At 43.1% G+C, this 26,502-nt stretch overlaps 1 protein-coding gene across 3 annotated transcripts; it reads left to right on the top strand.

Annotated features, from left to right (window-relative positions):
- The first annotated feature begins 338 nt into the window (after positions 1-338).
- On the top strand, positions 339-23,154 carry TBC1D7 (TBC1 domain family member 7). Of its 3 annotated transcripts, none has more exons than XM_004753729.3 (8): positions 340-509; positions 1,849-1,968; positions 3,584-3,664; positions 7,385-7,572; positions 10,813-10,950; positions 20,035-20,180; positions 21,454-21,583; positions 22,599-23,154. In XM_004753729.3, the coding sequence occupies exons 2-8, from the start codon at positions 1,857-1,859 to the stop codon at positions 22,683-22,685; spliced, it is 882 nt and encodes a 293-aa protein (XP_004753786.1). In that variant the 5' UTR covers positions 340-509; positions 1,849-1,856; the 3' UTR covers positions 22,686-23,154. The 3 variants fall into 3 exon arrangements, with proteins under 3 accessions (XP_012912303.1, XP_004753786.1, XP_004753787.1); XM_004753730.3 differs by lacking the exon at positions 340-509 and adding an exon at positions 742-900; XM_013056849.2 differs by lacking the exon at positions 3,584-3,664 and having other exon boundaries at positions 339-509.
- The last annotated feature ends 3,348 nt before the right edge of the window (positions 23,155-26,502 follow it).

Raw genomic sequence — 26,502 nt, 5'->3', positions numbered from 1 at the left:
CTTCCACTGCAGACAGATAGCTTTGGGGGCGGGGGGGGGACATCGTCCTGGGCTCCAAGGTCTCCCACAGGCGGGGACCTTACAACCCTGGAGGAGTGAGCGTCCCAAACAATAACCGCCAGGACAGAGGGAATAAGAGGGTAGAGAGATCCTCCGGACCAGGGGTGGACCGGAGGAGTTGGAGAACGGACGCCGGAGGCGTGCGTCGCGGTATGAGGACCTGAGCCTCCTACCACAGACGCTTCGGCTCTTTAAACAGTCCCGGTCTCGCAGCGGGAGAGGAGCTTCCGCGCATGCTCTGTACGCACGCGCACTCTCGGCACCGCCCCTCGGGCGGGTACTCAACGTCACGTCCGGCGACGGCGACGGCGGCGGCGGCGGCGGCAGCAGTGGGGGCGCGTCCGTGTCCTTGGCGGCCCTCACGTCACCCTCCTGCCCGCCGGCGGGTCAGCGCGCTGGGCCTGGTTTCCGCTTAGTGTCAACCCGGGTGTGGTTTCCACTACTTAGAGGTGAAGCGTGATAGGGAGAATGGGACCTGGGGTCGTTTGCATTTCCTGAGGTGGACGCTCCGGGGCCGGAGTGTCGCTGACCGAGTTTCCTCCAGGACCCGTGTGCCGCTGTCGTGGAACCCGAGAATGGCCCGTTCTGAGGCAGCGGGCGTCGCATCCCCCCTGCAGCTGTTTGGCGGCCGCTTTTAAACGAGTCCCCGAATTCGTTTAGCGTTTTAGTGCTATGATTTGGGGTTTAAAAAAAAAAAGTTTGGTCCTCAAAGCTCAGAATTCTTGAGAATTTCTCATTTTAAACCATTCCTCCTCTTTCCTGTGACGGAAGGGGCTCAGAGCGTATCTTTTCAATAAGACCGTGGCTGTCCGGAACTGCTCAGGATTTCTAAAACCTGGGGTTTGTGTATATATATGTTACATATTTTTTTTCTTTTGCTTCGAGGTTTTAAGCATTTGAGTCAAGCTGTGCAGTACTTCCTGAAAAATGTGTCACATTTTGTTCTTAAAATGCCAACCCGATTTGACCTTTTCCTGATGACGAACTGAATTTTATGAACTCTGTTTTATGAAGTTCATTGGGGAAAGAACCAGAGACCACTGAACTTTTTGAATTCTGATGCCACATTTTAAGTCCTGATTCCTTCTCCAGCTTTATGGCATCACTGGAGGACAGGCTAATTAATGCTCCTGCCCCTCTTCTCCTTTACAATTTACTGCTGTTAATCTGTGGTGGGTTCTGAATTTTGGTAATTGTATTCGATAATATTGTGTTTAAAGTGAGGAACTTACTTACCGCCTTTTACTTGATAGCTTGGTTTTTCACTTACAAAATGCCCGTTCAAAAATAATGGCGAAGCAAAAGATTTAAGTCCCCTGGAATCCTATTCCCTAAAGATAAGCCATTGCCAACATTTTAGCATATAGTATAATTTTTTAATGCAGAATAATTGTAAAGCAAAGAATCCCAGTGGATACTGTTTGGTAACCCCTTTTGCGTGACATCTTGTCTGTCTTCATATTTCACTAATTGTTTTTTCTTTGAGTGTGTGCAATGGCTAGGAACTCCCATAAATAGTGATTCTAGTCCCTGCACCGTAGGAAATCTAACAGCTCAGAGGACTTTAGTTTTATGGGTTGGTTTTTGGCCAAGGAGCATAGGTGAGGTGGTGGTAGTTGTTTAAAAGGAGATATTTAATGTTGACTCCTATGCAAGGGCAGCCCGTTTGTTTTAGTATATTGAATTCATGGAGAAGTTGCAGAAAATCATTGGGGAAAGTCCCAATTCTTCATTCTCTGTTTTTAAGCTCACTCTTTCCCCCTCTCTGATCTCTCTCTCTCTCCCAAGAATGAAACATGACTGAGGACTCTCAGAGAAATTTCCGTTCAGTATATTATGAGAAAGTGGGGTTTCGTGGAGTTGAAGAAAAGAAATCCTTGGAAATTCTCCTAAAAGATGACCGGCTGGGTGAGTTTTACAAGCTGAATTAAGGTGGTTGGGTTTTAGTCATCCCAGCTGTCCAGAAAGAAATGCTGTCTTAAAAGACATTCAGAAGTATTTGTTACCTGATGTATTTTTTTTTAGTTCCAGGTGAATAGTGTATTTTGGGAGAAGTTATGGATTTTTCAAGCTTATATTTTGCCAAGGCCAAGTCAGATGTCTTTGAAAGGTCTCAGGAAGTCAATGGTGTTTTTTTTTCTCATATTTCCCATGTATTTCTTTTCCTCAGTTTTCAGAGGTGTTACTAGCTTCTGGGTAAATTCACAACAACTCTTGGCCATGATTTTTCCTCTATGGAAATACTGGGACTGTGTTATTTATTGACATTTTAGTTTCTTTGTAGTAATAATAAGGTCTGTTCTGTTGACTTGAGTAAAATAAACTGAACAATAGATAAAAATTTTGTATGTGTAGAATGCTTTTAAGATTTCCAAATCATTTCCTACCTGATCTTTGATCCTCACTAGACAGTCTGTGTTTAAAGTATGTCTGGGGGGCGCCTGGGTGGCTCAGTGGTTAAGCCACTGCCTTCGGCTCAGGTCATGATCTCAGGGTCCTGGGATCGAGTCCCGCATCGGGCTCTCTGCTCAGCAGGGAGCCTGCTTCCTCCTCTCTCTCTCTGCCTGCCTCTCTGCCTACTTGTGATTTCTCTCTGTCAAATAAATAAATAAAATCTTTAAAAAAAAAAATAAATAAAGTATGTCTGGAATTATTCACAAGTAGGGGGATCTGAGGTCCAAGACAGTTGAGGATGGTTTGCTGGAAAATGTAGAGTTTTTTTTTTTTTTTTTAAAGATTTTATTTATTTATTTGACAGAGAGAGATCGCAAGTAGGCAGAGAGGCAGGCAGAGAGAGAGAGGAGGAAGCAGGCTCCCTGCGGAGCAGAGAGCCCGATGCGGGACTCGATCCCAGGACCCTGAGATCATGACCTGAGCCGAAGGCAGCGGCTTAACCCACTGAGCCACCCAGGCGCCCTGGAAAATGTAGAGATTTGAGGGCTGACCATGCCACTCACTAGGTATACTAACTGAAGTCACTTAATTGCTTGGAGCTTCAGTTTCTGCATTTTTTTTTTTTAAGAGAAATCTTCATTTATTTGAGAGCGAGAGAGAAAACATGGGCGAAGAGGAGGGGTGGAAGAGAAGCAGACTCCCCGGTGAGCAGGGAGCCTGACTCCGGGTTTGATCCCACATCCCTGAGATCACAGCCTGAGCTGAAATCAAGAATTGGATGCTTAACCGACTGAACCACCTAAGTGCCCCAATTGCTGCGCCCAACCAGCTTTTAGTATGGATTAAATGAAATAAATTCTATAAATAGTACCTACTGCTTGTGTTGTAGGAAACGTAGTAATATATGCAGAAAGCATCACCTACGCCTTGAGGCACTGATTGTTTTTAAATAGCTAGTTGGAGGAACACCTGGGCTAGAAATCAGACCAGCATTGCATTTCCCAGATTCACTGACTAGAGTAGAATTTTTCTGAAGAAATGTTACTCTACTTCAATTTTTAAAAATCAAAATGCACTTTCTTGTGATCAGCATAAAAAGCTTCTAACTAATTTTTTTTTCTTTGTCTAGATATTGAGAAACTTTGTACTTTCAGTCAGAGGTTCCCTCTCCCGTCCATGTACCGTGCGCTGGTATGGAAGGTGCTTCTAGGTATGAGATCAACGGTTGGAAGGCTTCTCTTCAAAAGTGTTGAATGAGGGGATATTCGCCATCTTATCAGTCAGAAAAAAGAGGATTTTTAGGCCCGTTACTGAATATCAGGTCTACTCTCAGGAGACTGAATTACTGCTCACCGTGAACGTGTATGTTTATGAAGGTGACTTCAATAGCCGTACATTCAGTAGGACTCTAAGAATGTCAGTTTAGTCATGACAGAAGGGAAGGTAACGTGTGTTGCTGAAACTAACTGTGGGAAGAGCATCGTATTGGAGAAGAAACTGATCTGGCCTTTACCATCACCTCAGAAACCCCGAGGAAGACCCCTCTAAGTCTCGGCTTTTGCACCTGTAAAATGAGGTTATTGAGCTAAATTAGACTGAGGTCGAAGCTCTCAATACGTTATCACTGTGATCCCCAGCTGCAGAGGTCTAGCTTCCTAATGAGTGCTCTCAGAAAGAAACAGAAGAGTTTTTACTTCCTAGAAAGCACAAATGGATACATTTCAGTGATGAGTGGCTGAGGGAGAAGAAGAAAGGAACCTGCTCAGTTTCTGTAGAAGAAAAAGTGTATCAGGTGCCACAAGGGACTGACAGCATCCTTTTGAGCCAAGGATTTTTTTCCTATGATGGCTGAGCCTGCTGATGCATAAAACGTCCAGCTATTACCATGCTCCTTTTCTTCCTTTCTTTGAAAAAAATGAGAGTACTCCTAGAATTCTGCTGTGAGATAGGTATTAATATCCCAGTTTTACAGATGAGGACAAAGACCGCAGGCTAGATAATTTTCCTGAGGCCCGCAGTCTGCAAGTGGCAGAGCTAGGATTTGAGCTTAGGCTGGTAGAGCCCATTTGAAGTAGGAGAGACGGTAGACCTCATTTTCTTTCCAAAATGTATTTTCAGGACTTGAGAAATCTGTAGTCCTGAGTCTGATGATGTAATGTGGAGGCAGCGGGGGGGAGTACAGTCCATATTAGGAAGCACTGTATGATCCCCTTTTTTTGTGCGTTCCGGCAGTCTTTGTGCATTTGTGCTTCTGGTGGGCCACTGTCCAGTTCGTGTCTAGAGAGCAAGTATGAACTATTTTAGTTTTTCCCTGAACATTTTTTTCTTTAATCTTGGTGTTTCTGGTGGCCATAAAAAAAAAAAAAAAAAAAAAAAAAGCCTTCCAGGGATGTTTTTTAGGTAAAGTGTCAATTCTTTATATTTCTGTTGGGGAAATACTAGGTCTTTTTTTTTTTTTTTTTTTTTTTAAAGATTTTATTTATTTGACAGACAGAGATCACAAGTAGGCAGAGAGGCAGGTAGAAAGAGAGGAAAGCAGGTTCCCTGCTGAGCAGAGAGCCCGATGCGGGGCTCGATCCCAGGACCCTGAGATCATGACCTGAGCTGAAGAAGGCAGAGGCTTAACCCACTGAGCCACGGAGGTGCCCTGGAAATACTATGTCTTAAGAGTTAATAATAGCAGTGGATTCATGGGAGATGTACAGTTGTACTTTGTGACACTTTGTAAGTGCCTAGACTTCATTTATCATGTCTGTTTTTCCCACTTGTCTTTATCAGGTAAGTCTTTGTTATTTTGTAGTAAAGACACTAGGGATTTGGAGCTGCCATGCTGTGTAGGAGACAAGCTAACTCTTCCCAGCACAGGTGTTGATTACTCAGGGACCTTGTCAGGCCTGCTTCCTGATATATTTTAGGTAAATATTGGAAAGAAGTGTTTTAGAACTAGCTCTTACTTTGAGGCTTAACATGGGAAACACTGTGCTGCCTCTAATAGTACGAGGAGGGTTGAATTACAACTGTTTAATCTTTACTAGCCCAGATTTGGAGGACGTTTTAGTGTCTTCCCTTGGGTTTTCCAGAAGCCTGGCACAGAACCGCAAAGCTAAAGTAGATAAAACTTTGTCAGGACAGAGAACATTTAGGTGAGTTAGGTTCTAATGGTAACATGGCATCATGTTAGCTTAAGTCTTTTGAGCTCATCCAACTTCTGTTTTCCAGAATATTCTTTAGAATACTGGATCTGTGGTGCTCTATACCAAGGAGTGATCCTTAGTCATATGTATAGCTTACACTTACACTAGCTTAGTATGTGTTGTGTACTTCCTAGGTACTTTATGTATATTAATTTCTTAGTCATTACAGCAACTGAGATAGGGATTATTAGCCTCATTTTTCAGATGGAGAAGCTAAGGCATAGGGAGACTAAACTGCTGACCATCATCCAGCCAGTTAATTGTAGAGCTAGAGTTCCACCTCAGGAGCTTTGACTCGAGTCCGTGTTCCTATACAGTCTTGCTAAATTTAATGAGGCTGGAATAAGTAAGAGGGTTTTTAAAGAAGATTTTATTTATTCATTTTAGAGAGCGAGAACACGCGTGTGCACGTGTATGCAGGCAGAGGTGGGGAAAGGGAGAGAGAGAATCCCAAGTAGACTCTGTGCTGAGTGTGGAGCCTGACATCATGACCTGAGCTGAAATCAAGAGTTGGGCACTCAACCAGCTGAGCCACCTAGGTGCCCCTAAGATGTTTTCCTTTATAGCAGAACTTAGAGCCTTGAAAATTCATTGTCACATTTTGCAAATCTGTTTGGTCCTTCGTACCCTTTTTCTCATGCAGACTTTTGGGGCTAGTGTTGTACAAAGAACATTATCCATTCCATTTACCACCTATGACAGCTGAGGAAACAAGTTTCCAGAGAGAAATTCGTGAGAGTCCTGGTGTCATCAGACCTGGGACTAGACAAAAGCCTGTCCTGTTCTCTTTACACTGGGCTTTTTCCATGCCATTTGTTTGTTTAAAAAAAAAAAAAAATAGATTCTTGCCCCAAAGCCTCCTGGGTAAATAGGTTTAGATGGGTTAATGAGCATAAAATGGCATCAAAATGTAATGTAAGGTGGCTTCATCAGCGAAAATGAGAGATTTCTGTGGTCCTGAAGCTAGGCTAGTTTGCTTGTTGTGGAAGAGAAGGATTTGATGAGTTGTTGTCACTAAATACCCCGGACTGGATGGCTTCAACAGTAGTTTATATCCTCATGGTTCTGGAGGCTGAGAAGTCCAGGATCCAGGTGCTGGCTGGTTTGGTTGTTGGTGCTGTAGGCTTCCCTTCTTGGTTTGAGGATGGTCACCTGCCCACTCTGTCCCCACATTGCAGAGCGAGTGGGACTGCAGACTCCAGGAGGTCTTCCTTTTCGCAAAAGGGCTCCAGCTCTGTTGGATCACAACCTCATTTACCCTTAATCACTCCTTATTGGCCTTATCTCCAATTGGAACACTGGGTTTGGGGCTTTAGTATATGAGTTTTTGGGGAAAACAATTTGGTCTATAGCAGGGGCCAAGTGCAAAACCTGGAGATGTGTCTGTAGGAGCCAAGGGAGGCCCCGGGCCAGCAATCATAAATTGAGCGAGTTCATTATGGTAATTGATGTGGTTATTGTTTGGATGGTACACTTATTCAGGGGCTTTATGATGCCCTTTCATTTCTCTTAAATATCAGTGATGCAGATGACATTCAAATATTGGTAGTACTTAAAATTCAAGATTGTTTTATAGAGCGAACTTGTAAAAGAGAATCTGTATGATAACTAACTCTCCATGTGATTCCAGTCTCACTGTGCTGGGCAGTCTTTCACTTGGTTCTCTGTAATCAAGGGATTTGGGTCTGTGTCTCAGTACTTTGCCCATTTTTCTTCCCCCCTCGGTCTCCGTGTAGGGATCCTGCCTCCGCACCACGAGTCCCATGCCCAGGTGATGATGTATCGCAAGGAGCAGTACTGTGATGTCCTTCATGCCCTGGAAGTTGTTCGCTTTGTCAGTGATGCCACACCTCAGGTTGAAGTCTATCTCCGCATGTATCAGCTGGAGTCTGGGAAGTTGCCTCGAAGTCCCTCCTTTCCACTGGTTAGTGGTACTTTAGTTTGACACTTGGTTCAACTCTAGACTGTTCTGTCCTGCTGGCCTTAGCATCATATTTTGCCTGAGAAACCAACTTTTCTTCTTTTCTTCTCCTTTTCCTTCTTTTTTGCTTTCCTTCTTTCAGATTTTGATTCATTTGAGAGTGTACAAGCAGGGAAAGCAGCAGGCAGAGGGAGAAGCAGGCTCCTCTATGGAGCTGGGAGCCTGACGCAGGGCTTGATCCCAGGACCCCAGGATCATGACCTGAGCTGAAGCCAGATGCTTAATGACTGAGCCACCCAGGTGCCCCACTTTAGAAACATTCAGTGGCTCTCCTCTGTGTCTTTATATAACAATTTCCCATCCTTGAACATTTCCATAGCCATCTTGTACCTTTTCTGCCTCGATCCTAAAATCAGCCATTTCTGTTTTTAATAAAGTTTGGTCTTTAGAAACCAAGAACAAGGAACTAGATGTGCATGTTGGTTCTGGTGTGGTGTTGCTTGTAGGGCCTGTCAGCAGAGCTAGGAAATACATATACATTCTGTAAATACATAGAATCGTGTACATTCACAGACATACCTATGTCTGTTTATCTGTCTCTTTATCTCTGAGTGTGAAAAAGCCTCCACTCACGCTGATCCCTCTGATCGCAGTCCAGCACCACAGGCTCTTCTTGCCCTCACCCTTCTGTGTTTGCCCCTTCCTGTCTGACAGTGGCAAATACGAGAAGGCTCCCCTCAGTACAGTCACTTCTTTGCCCATTCCTCTGGTTGTAAGTAGTAGTGCCAGCTACCTCTTGGCCCTTGCCTACAGACCCAGTGGGCCACCTCCTTTGCCTTGACCGTCCTTGGCCTCAGCCCGACAGGGCCCAACCTGTTTTTAAACTTTTCCTGTTCTACAAACCCTTAACTGTTTACTTGGACTACTTGTTGCTCGTAAAGGGGAGAACGGAAGTTCAGGCAAATGAGTGATTATAGCTCTTGAGCTTTGGCTATTTTTCTGCAGTTTAATGTTCATTATAGGAATTTTAACTTTTTGTGTATGTGGCTGAAACAGTGATTGCTCAGTATCAGGATTTATCTGCAAGCTGTGCTATTCTATAAAAATTGTTTTTTTTAAAGACTACATTTATTAGAGCATGAGCTGGGGGTAGGGGCAGAGGGAGAGGAAGAAGCAGACTCCCCCCTGAGCAGGGAGCCCAATGGGGGGCTCGATCCCAGGATCCCAGGGTCATGACCCAAGCCAAAGGCAGGTTACTTAACTGACTGAGCTACCCAGGCGCCCCGAAACTTTTATTGCAGTTGGCAACCTACCCATATAGCACTTAGAGTTTTGACTTGTTCTTGCTTTTGAAGTGAATGGTGTGGCTCCCATGGACAGCTCTGAGGTGGTCCACTCATATTAAGTTTATCAAGAGAGACTGACCCTGAAAATAAATAAATTCTGCTTATCTCCGGCAGAGTGCAGTTGGTGATACTCTGCAAGTTTTTAAATGACGTATTAAATTGGTTTAGATTACCTGTTAGTTGAAGAAATGTAAATGATAGGTTATGGTTTCACCTCATCCCTACTTGGCTTACGACACTCCCGCCCAGACACCTTCTCCTCGTCTTGGGCACATGTGCCATCAAAGTGTTGGCTTTGGCTCTGCCACTTCATAACCCCCCAGTCATTAAGCCCCACTCAGCCTCATTAGTATTAGTACATAGCAGAGTGTGTGACAGCTCTCCACACGGCTGGGAGCGTAGTCAAGGATGTTGGTTGTCTTCCCTGCTTCTCAGACTGTCGTGGAGCCAGTGAGAGGCCACGTTCAGGAGTACCCAGCCCAGTGCCCAGTATGGGCTGGGCGTCCAAGAAGGGAGATGGTCTTTCCCTTTTCTTCCTTCTCTCTCTTCCTCTGATACAGTAACTAATGTTTAGAAAAATGTATTTTCTGTGATTCTGTTACTTTTTAAAAAAAATTCATATTGGAATTGAATTTAACATACAGTGTATTACTGGTTTCAGGGGTAGAATTTAGTGATTCATCAGTTGCGTACAACACCTGGTGCTCAGTACATCACGTGCCCTCCTTAGTGTCCTTCACTCAGTTACCATCCTTCTGCCCCTCCCCTCCAGCAGCCCTCAGTTTGTTTCCTGTTGTGGTTCTGTTACTCTTGGACATTTTATAGAATATTAAGTTGAATGGAGGCCTAAAATGAAATGCTTTTTAAAAATAGGAATCTTGATTTAATTTGAGCTTTTAAGGGAGACAGATACTTTTCAGTTTCCTTTTTTTACCCCAAAGTCCTTCAGCTTTTAAATCCTAGATGAAAAGTAATGGTTTTTTTCTTTTTTTTTCTTAAAAGAGAGACCGCTTCTGCATGTGTGCATGTGCGTGAGCTGGCGGAGGGGCACAGGGAGAGGGAGAGAATCCCAAGCAGGCTCCATGCCCAATGTGGAACTTGATCCCGTGACCCTGAGATCATGACCTGAGTTGAAATCAAGAGTTGGGCACTTAATTGGCTGAGTCACCTGTGTGCCCCTGAAAATGTAATTTTGTGTGAGATATGGTGTTTGAAAACAAAATGGATTCCCACGTAGATTCTAGTTTTTGTAAGATTACGTTGTTGAAATTTACTTGAGGGTTTATGTTCATATTCTGAGTGTTGACACGAGGTTTGAGAAATGCCATTCTTCTGATTCCTAAAATTCTGATTCTAGGGATATTTTAACTTATCAGGTGCTTAAGACAAAATTCTAAAGGTATGTATGAATGCTTTGAAATAAAATGCTTTTTTTTTTTTTTTTTTAAGAAGATGCTTTATTAGTCCTTTTGGAATCATTGAACTTTTGTAAATTACCGTATTTTGTAAATGTCTCCATTTCTTTGTGATGTTTATCACACACTTTTGAAAGAAATTCTCTTTTAGCCTCGGGAATACTTTTGGGTGGAGAGAGTTTGCACCTCGCTTATGATTTATGTTTTCTTTGATGACCTTAAGTGGTGGAAAAATCTGACGAGTCTAAAACCTGGATATTCGTAAGCACTACTGATCCAAATAGATTTCTTTGGTTACTCACCCCTTTCTCTGCCCTGGTCTTCTCTTTAGCGGCAGACTGAGTGCTTTTTGGTTCTACTTTGATTTATTAATGCGGTGTCTTCAAAAGTTAGGGGGTAAGCTCTCATTTTTATGCGAGAAATATGTATTCCTCTCTTCTGCTGGCTCCCTCCCTTTACCGGAGATTTACTGTCTTTTTTAGGAGCCAGAAGATGAGGTGTTTCTCGCCATTGCCAAAGCCGTGGAAGAGATGGTAGAGGATAGTGTCGACTGTTATTGGATTATCCGATCCTTCGTGAACCAGTTAAAAAACAAGTACCGAGAGTCTTTACCCCAGCTGGTAAGCGATACTCTTTTTGGCTCTTGGGGGGTAGGGTGAGTAGTGGTGATGGGGAAATATCCTTGCTTCCTGGTGCTGCTACAGTTACGAGTGGACCCTCTATGGTAAGAGCCAACAAGTATTTTCCGTAAAAGATCAAGTAGTAAATATGTCCATGTTGGTGGGCCAGATGGTCTCTGTGTCTCTCTTGCAAACACTCAGCTCTGCTACTATTGCACAGAAGCGGCTGCTGACAGTGCATGAAAGAATGGTGGTGGCTGGGTTTGGCCTGCTGCATTGCCACAGTTGGCAGCCCCTGCTCCTTTCCTTATCCTGGTCTAGAATCTACTGGCTTTATCTAGAATTGCCTCTGAATTAGTTAAGGTTTGAATTTGGCTGTATGTAATGGAAAGCCCAAATGTCTGAAGCTTTATTTTTTTCTCTCATGTAACCAAAAATCTAGAGGTAAGGCAGTCCAGAGCTGGTGCCACAGTGCCACGATGTCAGTGGGGACCCAGGCTCCTGTCCTTTCGGGCCAGCATTTTTAGGTGTGATCCTTCCTCTTTTGCTCACAGCTGGATGCTGGAGTGACAGCCGTGAACTCCGTGTTCTAGGCAGGTAGGAAGGGAAGGGCAAAGACAAAAGTGAAGGAGTGGAAGGAACAGCCAGGCAAAAGTGTCTCCCTTGGACAGACTTTCCTTGTGCCTATCTGTTAGTGGCAGGACTGTGGCCCCTGGCCACCTCTGTCTGCAGCAGAGGCTGGGAAATGGGGGTGTGGCTTTGTTTTAGCCAGACATGTTGTGATCTTTAAACTCGGATTCTGTTAGTGAAGGAGAGGTGAACGGCTGCGAGGGAGGCAGCCTGCTGGGGGGCTGCCATGCTCTGACTCGGGAGTACAGAGAGCGGCGTGGCACCTGCTTCCTCAGCAGAAGCCTGTGGTTCCTTGCCGTTCTGTTTTTCTCGTTTTTTTCCCTTTATTTTTCTCCTTTAAAAATGAATGTCTTTTTTCTTAAATTGTTGAGTTGTTTCATTTGGAAATTCTCTTGAGAGCAGTAACTGAGATCGTGGCTTCGGGGCCAGGTGAGGGGCGCCGATGAAGTTCGATGGAGCCCTGAGGATCCCTGTGCTAATAACTGCAGTCACCAGGGCGGTTGGCAGGAGGACTCTAGCTTTGTAGGTAGAGCACTGATACAGGAGTGTTTTATAGATTTCAATTATGTAAAATTTGATTTTCAGAATTTTAAAATTTAATCCACTTAGTTGATTTCAATAAAGACAAGCTTGGCGATGGAAGCATAATGTTATTTGCTTAATTAATTAGATCAAGAGGTCCAGATTATACCATGATTTAATTAGCTTTTCTTATTTAGTATTGAAGGAAATTCTGTAGCATTTTGCTAGTTTATGTTTAAAGAACTCCTTTTTTAAAAATTTTTAAAATTTTTTATTAACATGCAATGTATTATTAGCCCCAGGGGTACGGGTCTGTGTATCGCAAGGTTTACATACTTCACAGCACTCACCATAGCACATACCCTCCCCAATGTCCATAACCCCACCACCCTCTCCCTGCCCCCGGCAACCATCAGTTTGTTTTGTGAGATTAAGAGTCTCTTACAGTTTGTCTCTCTCCCGATCCTATCTTGTTTCATTTATTCCTTTCCTACCCCTCAACACCCCACGTTGCCTCTCAACTTCCTCGTATGTGGGATTTCATATGATAATTGTTATCTAATTGACTTATTTTGCTAAGCATAATACCCTCTAGTTCCATCCAAGTCATCACAAATGGCAAGATTTCATTTCTTTTGATGGCTGCTTAGTATTCCATTGTGTATATATACCACATCTTCTTTATCCATTCATCTGTTGATGGACATCTAGGTTCTTCCCATAGTTTGGCTGTTGTGGACATTGCTGCTATAAACATTGGGGTTCACGTGCCCCTTCGGATCACTACATTTGTATCTTTAGGGTAAATACCTAGTAGCACAATTGCTAGGTCATAGGGTGGCTCTATTTTCAACTTTCTGAGGAATCTCCGTGCTGTTTTCCAGAGTGGCTGTACCAGCTTGCACTCCTACCAACAGTGTAGCAGGGTTCCCTTTTCTCCGCATCCTCGCCAGCATCTGTCATTTCCTGACTTGGTAATTTTAGCCATTCTGACTGGTGTGAGGTGATATCTCATTGTGGTTTTGATTTATATTTCCCTGATGCCGAGTGATGTGGAGCACTTTTTCATGTGTCTGTAGAAATGTCTCTTCATGTCCTCTGCCTGTTTCTTGATTGGATTATTTGAAGAACTCTTTATTTTTTAAAGAATCCTTTATTTTTGATAACACAAGTAATAAGTATGTTCTTGGAGTATTAGTCTGAATGAATCCAGTGTTCCTATAGATCTGTACATCCTCATCCCCCACTTTCTTAGAAATCAACACTGTCCTTAGCTGGGTGTATATCCTAGCCTGTCTTAATGTACATTAGGTTGGGTGGAATCCAGCCACATCTACACATATATACATATATATATACATGCACATGTGTACACAATACACATATGCATTTGATGACTTATATTTTTTGTATATATAACTTAAAAACCCCCATAAATATGAGATCATTGATACAGCTTGACAGTTTTTTTTAAAAATCTCGATGTCTTGGAGCACGTTCCAAGTCTGTGCAGATCAGTAGTATTCCACCCTGACTTCTGTTAGAACCACCTGGGAACTTTTAACAAATTATCAGTGCCTTTCCTCCACCCAAACCCATTAAGTCAGAATCTCTGGGGGTAGGTGGGGCCCAGAATTCTATTTTTTTAAAAAAGTTTCAGGTTGGGGCGCCTGGGTGGCTCAGTGGGTTAAGTCTCTACCTTCAGCTTGGGTCATGATCTCAGGGTCCTGGGATCGAGCCCCGCATGGGGCTCTCTGCTCGGCGGGGAGCCCACTTCCCCCACTCTCTCTGCCTGACTCTGCCTACTTGTGATCTCTGTCTCTCTCAAATAAATAGACAAAATCTTAAAAAAAAAAAAAAAAAAAGCTTCAGGTGATTCTGAAATGTGGCTAGGGTTGAGAGCTACTCCTTTAGAACTACGTTTTTTCCCCTCTTAAAAGTGTGTTCATATTATTTCCTGTTAAGAATTCTGCCATGTTTTAATATGCCAGCTCCACGTTGACAGTCTGCTTGCCTTTCTGCCTGAGCCTTTCTATATACTTGAGTGTTTCTGCAGGGCAGGTCCCTTTTAGGGGATTGCTCCATTGAAAGGAGATGTATTTAAAGTTTTTAATTGCCAGGCTGCTCACCCGGAAGGCATACTGATTTTGCTTCCCCCAACAGATAAGATTTCCTATTTTCCACTCCATTGCCAATACTTGATAGTATCAGTTTCTTAAATTTTTGTTAATCTGATAGTGAAAGTGGTATCTTAGTTTAGTTTACATATCCTTATTTTCTAGTGAAGCTGAGCAGCTTTGCATATATTTGTTGGTGATTTCTATTTGTCCACCTCTCTATCTTGTTTGCATCTTTATTTGTAAGAACTCTTGATATACTCGGGATATTAATCCTGTGTTGCATATGTTGGCAGTCTTTTCTCCCTGTATGTTGTATAGAGATTTTTAAAGCTCTGATTTAATCAGATCTGTCAATATTTTGTTTTTTGGAGTTAGGAAAACCTTTTCTAACTCCAAAATAAAACGCAGGTTTAAAAAAAAAACTTTCCTCTAACTTTTAATGTTTAAACATTTTATTTATTTTAATATGTTTAAAAAAAATGTTTTTTAGAGAGGGGAGAGTGCGCTCAAGCAAGAAGGAGTGGGGGTTGGGTGGGAGGGCAAAGGGAGAGAGCATCTTAAGCAGACTCTACACCCAGCATGGAGCCTAAAGTGGAGTTCGATCCCACAACCTTGATCATGACCTGAGCCAAAATCGAGAGTCAAAGGCTTAACTGAGCCACCCACATGCGTCTATATTGAAACATTTTAAAATTGAGTTCTTTAATTTGTGAGGGATTTGTGTATGTTTGGTATTGACACAAGTTTGACCTTGTTTCTTTGTTAACTGTAATAAACCTTCAGTCAGCCTCCTAGTCTTCCCCTTTTGGTTTGATGTTATTAAGCTCATGCTTCATGCCAGGAAGTTTACTTTTTAATGAAAACTTAATTTTAGCACACCTCTTTGTTTTTATAGACAAGGAAACTGAAGCACAGAACAGTTAAGTAACTTGCCCAAGGTCACACGGTAGTAAGCAGTAGAACTACCTACCAGGTAACACTATCTTTCGGTTTATTCTTTTTTTCACAGATTTGAAATCTAATCATATACTAGATTTCTGTATATATTTGTATCTCTTTCTGGGCTTTTCCCCCATCAAGCTATTTGTATATTCCTGGGCCAGTACCATATAATTTATTTAATATAGCTTCCTCATATGTTTTGGTAGGTGGTAAGGAAAATTCCTTCATATTATTGCTGTTTCAAAAGTGCCTTGGCTTTGCTTCAACTCCAGTTTCTTTTTAGAAATGAATTTTCAATCAGCAAAATGCTAAATGCCCCCAAACCTTAATTTCTTCATCTTTAAAAAAGGTTTAATTAATTAATTTATTTTTTAAAAGATTTTATTTGACAGAGTGAAATCACAAGTAGGCAGAGAGGCAGGCAGAGAGAGGAGAAAGCAGGCTCCCTGCCAAGCAGAGAGCCCGATGCGGGGCTCCATCCCAGGACCCTGAGACCATGACCTGAGCCGAACGCAGAGGCCCAACCCACTGAGCCGCCCAGGCGCCCCAAGAGGTTTATTTTAATATGGACATTATAGTACTTAGCACATAGTTTTAAATAGTTATGAAGTTATTTTTTTATTTTTATTTTTATTATTTTTTAAAGATTTTATTTATTTGACAGACAGATCACAAGTAAGCAGAGAGGCAGGTAGAGAGAGAGGGGGAAACAGGCTCCCCGCTGAGCAGAGAGCCCGATGCGGGGCTCAATCCCAGGACCCTGGGATCATGACCTGAGCCGGAGGCAGAGGCTTTACCCACTGAGCCACCCAGGCGCCCCTGAAGTTTTTTTAAAGTTCTTTAGAATATGTAAGAAAAGTTAAGTTTCCTTTTTGTTGCTATTTGATTTACTGATTTACGTGAACATTTCTCTTTAAGCTGTTCTTAGTTTCCCATAACATTTTTATTACTGTGGTTAGTGGATCTCTTCTTCCTAGCTTCTTGTTAGAGTTTTTATAATCTTGTCTATCATTTTCAAGTTTTTGTGGTTTTACCAACGAAATTGGTTATCACAAAGCATAGCTTGTTTTATCATCCTTGGGAAATATACATGTAATGGGCAGTAATGGGTTTTTGGCAGGACAAGAAGATGAGACTCTGGTGGTGACACATTTATTATGTCATTATATTCTGATTGATAGGGTTACATCACAGCTTCTCCTCTCCTTATAAGCTTTAGGAAATGTTGCTCTCTGATGAGTCCTGTCTTTGGCAAGAATAGAATCCAACTTCATACTGTCTCCTGGACAGCCTCTCTGGTTAATCTCTTTCCAGAGGAGACCATCTTTAAGCCATCTTGGGCTTAATTGTGTTTAATCATTAAAGTGAGTGAACTTTCTTTCATTGCCATTCATCTGCTTTTTAAAAGCTATCCTAAAAAGGTTTTTTTTTTTTTGGTTTATGTTTTTTAAATAAACACTATTAACAGCCTCTTCCTAAGTTCAATATTAATTCCTCTCAGAGTGCTTAAGTCTCTTTTTGTCAAGTTTTGCCTTCTGTTATGTTTTCTTCATAAAGTAAGAATTTGAGAGTCATGGAAATATTGGAAATAACCTAAAAGTTTAGCTGTAAAATATAATCTCATCTACCATTTGCTGTATACTAAAACTTAAAAGCAATGTAAATATTATCTCTTTCCACTAGAAAAGTATATATACATTATATATTTATATTCACTATCTTTCTTAGATTTAGTAATAGCATATGATAACACATTTTTCTCTACCCTGGTGTTTTCACCTGATACATGCTAGAAATCATGCCATAAGTAATACAGTTGTCTCTTGAACAGTGCTGAAGTTAGGGATGCTAAGCCGCCACCCAGTTGGAAATCACGTATAACTTTTGACTCCCTAGAAACTTTAACTACTGTACCCTACTGTTGACTAGAAGCCTTACCAAGAACATAAACAATCTATTAACACATATTATATATTTTGTGTGCTTTAGGTATTACCATATTCCTATAATAAAGGAACCTAGAAAAAAAAGTTATTAAGAAAATGATAAGGAAGAAAATATACATTTATCATTAAAACATTTACATACCAATGGGCCCATGTAGTTTGAACTCCTTTTCAAGGGTCAGCTGTATAGAGAGCCATTCCTTATTCCTTTTCACAGCTTCATACTACTCCACTCTGTGTATACGCTTTTGTTTAATCGACCTGTTCTCTATTGGCCACTTAGGATGTTTCCAGTCTTTTGTTATTAGACACGGTGTTACGGATTAATAGCTTTGTGCATATACCTTTTCATTGACTTACCAGTATATTCGGGGGATATGTTTTCTAGAAATAGGTTGACTGGATCAAAGGATCTGGATCCTCTCAACCAGAGAATGAGATAAGTTTCCGTACAGTTTCTCTTGCCAACATGGTGTATTATTTTTGCCAGTCTGATAGGTGAGAGAGAGATGATAACTTCAGTTTGGCTTTTTTTTTTTTTTTAAAGGGTGAAATTTTTTTCATTGATTTTTAAAATTTTAATTCTGCTATAGCTCACATACAGTGTTGTATTAGTTTCAGGTGTGCAGTGTAGTGATTCAGCAGTTCCATATGTTACTCAGGGCCCCTCATGGTAACTGTACTCTTAATCCCTATTGCCTGTTTCCGCCATCCCCTCAATTCCCTTCTGGGAACCGCCAGTCCTCTGGAGTTAAGATTCTGTTTCTTGGTTTGCCTCCCTCTTTCACCCTATGTTCATCTGTTTTGGTTCTTTTTTGTTTGTTTTTAGATTTTATTTGTTTGACACAGAGAGCACAAGCAGGGGAGCTGCAGTGGGAGAAACAGGCTCCCCACTGAACAGGGAGCCTGATGTGAGGTGTAATGTAATGTATACTGGAAAACAGTTAGGTGCTATGCAGCCTGTATATTATCAGTAGCTATCTTTGGGTAGTAGGAGTTTAAGGGCTTTTTATATCTTTCTTTATTCCTTACTGCATTTTTGAGATTTCTTAAAATGAACATGTTATAAGTCAGGAAAAAAGATTTAGAAAAATTTAAGAATGGAAGGAAGATGTACATTGAGTGATTATCAAGATGTTGATTAGCATACTTCAACATTTCATTTAATTCATGATATTCACTTGGTTATTCAGCAATATTATATATATACATATATATGTATATATATAAAGATTATTTATTTATTTATTTATTTATTTATTTGACAGAGTTCACAAGTAGGCAGAGAGGCAGGCAGAGAGAGAGGAGGAAGCAGGCTCCCCGCTGAGCAGAGAGCCCGATGCAGGACTCGATTCCAGGACTCTGGGATCACAACCTGAGCCGAAGGCAGAGGCTGAGCCATCCAGGTGTCCCACACTCATCTGTATCTTACTTGTTATTTGTATTGAGTTTTGGGTGAGATTTTCTTTGCTATGAAACATAATATATATATATATGTGTGTGTGTTTACCCATGTCAGTTTGGAAAAAACATTCCACTGGCAGAACCAACCAGAATTCTACATAGGGTTTTAGAGGTGAAAGGTGAGATCAAGAGCCCTTTGACAACTTGGACTTTGGAGAAAATTTCCTGTTTTTGAGAGCTATGTGGAGTATTCTTGAGAAGCTCTAGGAATTATTTAATAGTGTAGGAAAGTCGGTTTAACAGAAAAAATTAGAGCTCCTTGAAAGAGGGGAAAACTGGGCCCAATATTAATATGTGGGCCTCCCTGCCTGGCTGGCTCCCGTCATTCTGTGTAAGCCGGCTCAGATGTCACCTCTCCAGGAAATCGTGGCCTTATAAAGCCTGGGTTCGGATTCCCACCTCGATATGTCCAACATCAGGTGCTTACCCCACGAGAGCTTTATTACAAGTTTGTCTCAAGCAGATTGTATGCTCCCTGAAGGTGGGGGACATTATGTCAGTATGTTTTCATTTACTCTTCTGTATGTAGCATAGGGTTTGGCTATAGCGAACATTCTAAGAGTTAGGAATTACCTCTTTGGGAGAGATGCAGAAATTTAGTAAAAGAAACATTTGCATTTGCTTAGGTGATATGGGATGTCATTGTGTTTTTCTGAATAGGGAATACAGACTTCAGGGTTTGACTCCCAGGCACCGTTCTTGGCCAGTGGACCCTAGATATAGCAGCTTGTGCCAGGCGGGTTTGGCTGGTCTGGTGCTGTCTTGGTTAGCTCTCCCAGGCTTCTGGAGTTGGCTGCTGCTTAACCTTTCATGGGAGAGGCTACCAGATGGAACCCAGGTGCTTTGTGCCCCCCATGTGATTTCTCTGCCTCCTGAGACTTCTCCTGCACTTGTGGTACCGAGTGCCTTCTCTGGATGTCTCCGTCGTAGGGGTGTCTTTGGCGTGGTGCCCAGTAGTGCTTGGCATAGGTGTGCTCTGGACTGGTGGGCCCTTTTCATATCCAGCTCTTTTTGTTGCATTCTTCTGGACTCCCTCTCCCCACTTGAATCCCACTCTGTTTCTTTGTCTAACTCTTTCCCCTTCTCCCAGTGTATCATGTACTGTTCTGGAGCAGCCAGGAGTGTCACAGGCCTTTCTTAGTTCCCCAGAACAATTGAATTTTGCTTTGGACTTTTGCTTTGGCTGTGGAACCTTGTTAGTGCTGTTAGGGGGAACAAGAGTTCGGTTTTGCTGGCTCCTGGCCTGGAAAACCCCTCAGTCCCACCTCGCTGGTTGCTCTGGTCGGTGCTGACCTAGGAACTTTGCGTCACTCATGACTTGGAGGAGTCTGAAGTTTTGTTTTCTAGCACTTGCTGCATTCAGCATGTACATTCAATTCGTCTTATTCATCGCAGGCTGTGAGATTGGGTAATGTTATGTCAGAGGAAACGAGTAATCTCTCTTCCTGTTTAATCATTAGCCAAAGGCTTTTGAACAATACTTGAATCTGGAAGACAGCCGTTTGCTGAGTCATCTGAAGACGTGTTCTGCGCTGTCCAAACTTCCTTACGATCTCTGGTTCAAGAGGTGCTTCGCGGGGTGCTTGCCTGAATCCAGTTTACAGAGGCAAGTATCACTTCCAGAGATGGCCAGAGGCCTGAAGGCACAGAAGGATCCTAGTTTCTCATGTGCTTGTCCTTCAGTGTATGAATCTACTTTAGGATAATACCAGTAATTTGAAGCTAACTTCCCTGGCAGGCGACAGAGCAACTTGATTCTACTTATTTATGCACTTAGAAATGCCAGAATATTAGTAATGTTAATGTAACATGAATAAAAATTAATGTTGATGCTAGAAAGATTAGAATATGCAATTAGAAAACTTGAAGGCCCTCAGTCTGATAGATGATGTACACTATTCACGTCTGAAGCCATCTCCAGGAGCTTCTATTGGTCTAGGCTTTTCCAGAAATGTGGCAGATCCTGATCTGGAGGAAGTCTTCCTATTTCTTAGTTCTGTCGTGACATTTTTAAAGTAGCTAAAGGCAGGCAGAGAGATCAGGGACTCACACTCTGCTTTCATTCATTTCAGACGTATTGCTGGCATCTCAGAGTCCTGCTCCTCCCTCTACCCCAAGACTGTATGAGGTAGTTGGGAAGAAAGGTGACATGCAGAAAACAGCACAAGACAGTGCATGACTAAGCACATAGAGTGCAACACCAACTTTAAGGGAATAGGAATGATCAGAATAGGTTTTTTTAGAGTGGTTGCAGATTCCTAACTAGCCTCTTAAGCTCTTTTTAAAAAAATTTTTACTTTTAGAGTGAGAGTGGGCATGAGGAGGCTTTCCTGCTGTGTAGGGAGCCTGATGCGGGACTTGATCCCGGGGCCCTGAGATCATGACCTGAGCCGAAGTCTGGTGCTTAACTCACTGAGCCACCCAGGCACCTCCTAGTTCCTTTAGTTCTAGAGAAGTTTTAGGAATTTGAGCCACTGGAAAATGAAATTGCATTGATCTCATTTCATATGCTGCTTTTGTTATTCCTTAGTACTTAATGATTAGATTAATATTACACAATATTAATAAAACGACACTTTGGTCTAAGACTTTCCTTCCCTTAAATGTCAGGTTTAAAACATTAGGGAATGGGTGTCTGGTAGATCCCTTAAAGAGCAAGTACTCTTTAGTGATCATTCGTTTTTCCCTTGCAGTGCTGATTGTGCAATATGTTTCAAATAGCTGATTTGTTGTGTTTTTGCTTTTCTGATGATTATTTCATTATAGCTTTTCTCTGAAGTTTATACTTAAAAGGAGTAATTTGATTTAATTTTATAATTTGAGATGTTTAGCTAAACAAAATTCAAACTCAATTTTATTATATCTTTTTTTTTTTGTAGGGTTTGGGATAAAGTTGTAAGTGGATCCTGTAAGATCCTAGTTTTTGTAGCTGTGGAAATTTTATTGACCTTTAAAATAAAAGTAATGGCTCTGAACAGTGCAGAGAAGATAACAAAGTTTCTGGAAAATGTAAGTGTTCTTTTTTAAAATTTGATTTTGAATCTAGAAAGGAAGTCCGTTTAGCAAGCCAGATTTTCCTACTGCATTCTTTCTCTGATATTTTTACCTTAAAAGAAACCCTTTTTCCCCTTGGAAAAATTTAGCTTAAAGTTGGTCTGTGGGTTATAATTTGCATCCTCTCTGTGTGGGATGACGGGCTGAGTAGTGAGACCGTTATCGGGAGTGTGTGTGGTTAGGCCACAGTCTTATCGCCTGACCACCAGGAGGCTTGCTGAGAAAAGGAAGAGGTGAGATCTGTCATGTGAGGTCGAATAATCCTTCTTCGTGGAAAAAAGAAGCTTGGTGTTTTGGGGATTTTGTAAGCCCTTTCATTGGTGTTACTATCTCTGGCAGAATCCCAGTTGGGTTTGTTAATGTGTGTAAGTGTATACTTAGTGCGTGCAGGGAAAGGTCTAAATGAATCTCTGAGTATCTTAGAGTACCCTTAACCAGGAGAGAGGTAGAGGAGATTTATGCCGGGATGAATTTCACTAGACCCAGAATCTCTTCTTTTTAATTGGTCACTATTAACATTTGAATAGTGGCTCAGTAAATAGTAAGTACCAGTGAATGTGAGGTGAATACAAGAGTCCTCTGTTCCTGGCTGACAGTGCCAGGGCCCCGCCAAGTCTTCTTCACGGGGTCTCCCACGGAATCCCAAACAGCCCTAGGAAGAGCGGCTTCATCTGCCTCATTTTAGAGCTGGGATCTGAACTCCGGTAGCCTGGGTAGCCTGCCCAGGAGCACACGGGAAAGCGCAGGCTTGAAACCCGGGCAGTCTGACCAGAGCTCCTTGGCGTGTCCTCCGTGGCCGGCAAAACGGAGATCCGGGCCGCGGCCTTTCACACGATTGCTTTCTGCCCTGCCAAGTCGTGAGAACTCTGATGGGGTGGGGGCCACATAAGTGCTATGGCACAGCGAACGAGGGAGACAAGGAAGTTATACATACTTGCGGTTTCATGACGACTGCTTTGCTTGTCTGCAGATTCCCCAGGACAGCTCGGACGCGATAGTGAGCAAGGCCATCGACTTGTGGCACAAGCACTGTGGGACCCCTGTGCACTCAGCCTGATGGCTTCCGGCGCACGTGGCCTGCGGGGCCACCCTCAGCAGGGACGCCGCCTGCTACACTCACGGAAAAGGCTGTTCTTGCTTTGGTGCTCAAAGCATCATTTTTTCCCCCAGTAAGGTTATTTAAGATACTTGGTGACGTTGTGTTTGGAGCGGCAACTTGTAGTTACACAGAAGTACAGAACTCAGCTCCGAACAGCCGTTAAAAGGGTTATTCCAACAGTACCTCCCCATTCTCCACACATTGACCAGGGAGGGTGGGTGCTTTGATAGGCAAGCCTGCCCCACTCCTCTCTAATTAGCACCATGCTCGTTCCTTGCTAAGACTATTTCTGGAATAAAGAACAACTTCCTTTTGTTGACAACTCCAAGTCGGCTCTCTCCTTGATGCAGTGCTTGTTTAAGCTGTCTGCTTTCTGAGGCTTCATCTTGCCAAATAGGTTTCAATAAAAGCCTTACATTTTTTTTTCTCTGTGTCAGTCAGAATGAAAATTATTGAACAAAATATGTCTGCATTTACCTGCTTTTACCTACCTGCATTTATCTACCTATCTCTCACCAGAGAGAATACTTGCGGATGTCTTGCCAGACTCATGCTTTTTCCTGATGAGTCATTAAATGTTGGGTGGGCTCTAGGAGCACCCTGCCACCCAGCATTGGAATGGGAGAACTGGCAGGCTAAGGCTAATAGCTAATGCCCCTGGGCCCTGTTGTGCCACATAATGGTTACTGTTGATTGGACAGTTGTAGGCTTTGAGACCGGTGATTGAGAGGAGGCCCTTTGTTAAGACTGATTCAGCTGTCGGACCTGCAGAAGCCTGAGTGGTGAGTTGGTTCTCTACCCAAGCCACCCCTAGAAGAGGAGGGAGACCTTGAAATTATGCAGTTAGAGTTTGGAGAATCCTTTCCCTCCCTAATATGTAAAATAACTGTTGACAAAGAAGTCAGAGTGAATGGAATTGTTGAAGCCAGCTGGTACTTCTGTATAAGTAACATATCCAAGAGTATTTCATTTTTAAAGCAAAAGAATACACCCAGAAGAAAACTTTTTTTAAAAGATTTTATTTACTTGACAGAGATCACAAGTAGGCAGAGAGGCAGGCAGAGAGCGGGGGAAGCAGGCTCACCGCTGAGCAGAGAGCCCGATGCAGGGCTCCGTCTCAGGACCCTGAGATCATGACCTGAGCTGAAGGCAAGAGGCTTAACCCACTGAGCCACCCAGGTGCCCCCAGAAGAAAACTTTTAAAGCAAAATGCTGTCTGCATTTACTGCTCTACATTTATTTATTCAGCGATTGGCTCTGCCCCTGAAGAATTTTCCAGCCAGTTGGAGACAGAAGAGAAAACCTGTAAGAAGGAATTCCTGCTCCAATTGTCTGCTCTTTGGTGATCTGGGCGATATGTGAAATTCAGAGAAGTTCTAAAACAAAAATAATTTTACTTCTATTCAATTTATGAGCCATGTATTGTTCGTACAGCTTTTTAGTAAACTACAGATTATAAAGTCAAGTGATAGTAAATCTCAACTCCAGAGAAAGAGGAAATGAAGAATTAGCAACCTCTCAACAAGAGTGTAGTTTCAAGGTATGTTCTCATGCTTACTCCTGAATTCTGGGAGAGGACTGGCACACCACAGAGCGAGTGCGGGAGGCAGAGGCGAAGAGGGGGTTCCTGGGATGCTTGGGCAGGAAGAACCCTAGTGGGCTGACATACCTCTTCACAACTTTGGGGAGAGTCCAGAGGAGCTGAAGGGATGGGAACAGAAATAGTCTGCCAAATCCAGGTTGGTCAGACTTGTATGGCAAAGGACTGGGGTGGGGAGGTTTGGGGATTTTCTTTTAAAGTGAGTCAGTCTGACACCATCGAGAGTTCTCTTTCTTAGACAACCAAACAGCTCCATTTCAGCAGAGGGTTTTTGGAGGCCCCCTGGGAGGACAGTGGCAGGATAGGTGAGGATCTGATTTCATTTTGATTTGGTGAGAAGCACAACACCTGATAAAAATACCCCCATAGTCCCATGATTCAAACATTTTGCTAGGCTGCTGCAGAATTTCTCTTCCATGTTACAGCCCAGGGATTTTGTTACAACGGAAACTGTTAGGGCTAATCTATGGGCTTTCCCTCTCCCTTGGAAGATTGGGATTTAACATTATTAAATTCAGTTTTAGTCCTTCCCATCCACAGTTTTTTTTTTTTTTTTTTTTTTTTAGCTCATTCATTCATTCATTCATTTCTTACAGTGTGTTAATAAACACGATGGAAAAGCTCCGGATCTGCTCTGCCACGAGCTACTGGGAACCCAGGAAGGTTGAGGCATGTGTGGCTTCTGTCTCATAACAGATGGAATGGATGGATTGCGTGCACACAGGCTTGTGGGCGTGTGTCTGAGGTTACTTCAGCAAATGGGTCAGGGTTCATTAGAATCAGGTGCTTTTTTTTTTTTTTTGATAATGGAAAGTTAGCCTGAAAATCATGAGGCCAGCCTCAAATCACATGATGTGGAGGAAGAGCCCTGAGGGCCTCCATCCTCTCTCACTGTGAGTGTGAGGTGTAGGCCCGCCCTGTATGGAATTAAGAGTCCTCCCTTGGCTCTGACCTGTTCCCTGTTGTGTAGTCATCACTTCCTCACTGTGGGGATTTATTTTTTTTTTCTCCCTATCGCTTCTCGGCCTTTTGGCTAAGATCAAGTGTATTTTTTTTTCTCCCTAAGAGGGAAGACTCAGGAGGGAAGTCCGTGAGGGTGAGGAAGGTAAAAATAGAGCATATATGACTGGACGAGTCTCTTGCTCAGTGTGACAGCCTCTGCCAGTGCTGTGAGATTTCAGGCAGGACATGGGTCCTGACTTCCGCAGCCGGGGGCAGCCTTTGGGAGGGGTGGGCTGCGCGGCTGGCTCTGCGGTTTGCATCTGCCTGTGGTCACACAGGATCCGCAGCTCTTGTCTTTAACTAGATGTTCTGGGTTTGGGAGGGCCAGAGGACACTTCTCCCTGCCTTGACAAGAGAGGGGACTGTGGGAGTTTTTGTAGCAGGAGCTGGTGGCATTCTCTCTGGTGGATGAAACAAAGAGCTGTTTCTCCTTTAGACTCTGTGCCAAATGAAACTGCTTGTGGTTCTTGGCACGGGCCACACCTCTCTAGGTCAGCTGTTGCTTACCTAGCGTTGGCGCCAGTTTGGGAGGGCGGAGAGTGTGAAGGAAGAGGGGTGAGAACAGGAGGAAGTTAGGAATTTTCCTGGAGGACCACAGGGTGGGGTGGGGGCACCATCCTTTTTACTGCTTTCCTCAGTGGTTCCTCCCTGTCTTCTTCGGTTTCTTTCACCCTTGCGTCATGGGGTTAAAAAGTAAGCGGACAGTTAGTGGCCAGGTGAGGTGACAGTTCTCACCTCACTCCTGGGAGCTGGTTTTCCTGTAGGGCAATCACAGGGGGAAGCTGGAGAAAGTCATCCAAGAAGAGTATTGGAAAAATCCTTCCAGAAACTTGTCCTGACTGAGCAGAACTCCAAACAGAATATCACAGTGGGCTTAGTGTTCAGACCTCAAGATCACACCTGCAACGTAGGCACGACTGTGTTGCTTACCAAGAGCTTGTGCACACACTCACCGGGGACCACACACACCAGCCTCTGCCCGCCCCGTCCCTGCAGTTAGCAAGAGCCGCCTACCCTGTGTAGTTCTGGCTCTCTCTCCTCCACCTGCCCTCTGCACTAATGCCCTGGAGGTTTGTGAGGGAGGCGGCGAGGAGGAGGAGAGCTTTGGACAGTTCACTTCCGCCTAGGAGAAGGCTGTGCTCACTGCCATGGCCAGCCTCTGTCCCCCGCCTC

Source organism: Mustela putorius, unplaced genomic scaffold (assembly GCF_011764305.1).
Source record: "Mustela putorius furo isolate JIRA1106 unplaced genomic scaffold, ASM1176430v1.1 tig00003870_pilon_pilon_pilon, whole genome shotgun sequence".
Lineage (NCBI taxonomy): Eukaryota > Metazoa > Chordata > Mammalia > Carnivora > Mustelidae > Mustela > Mustela putorius.
The sequence above is the reverse complement of the archived record's forward strand: the minus strand, read 5'-3'. Positions and strand labels throughout refer to the sequence as shown.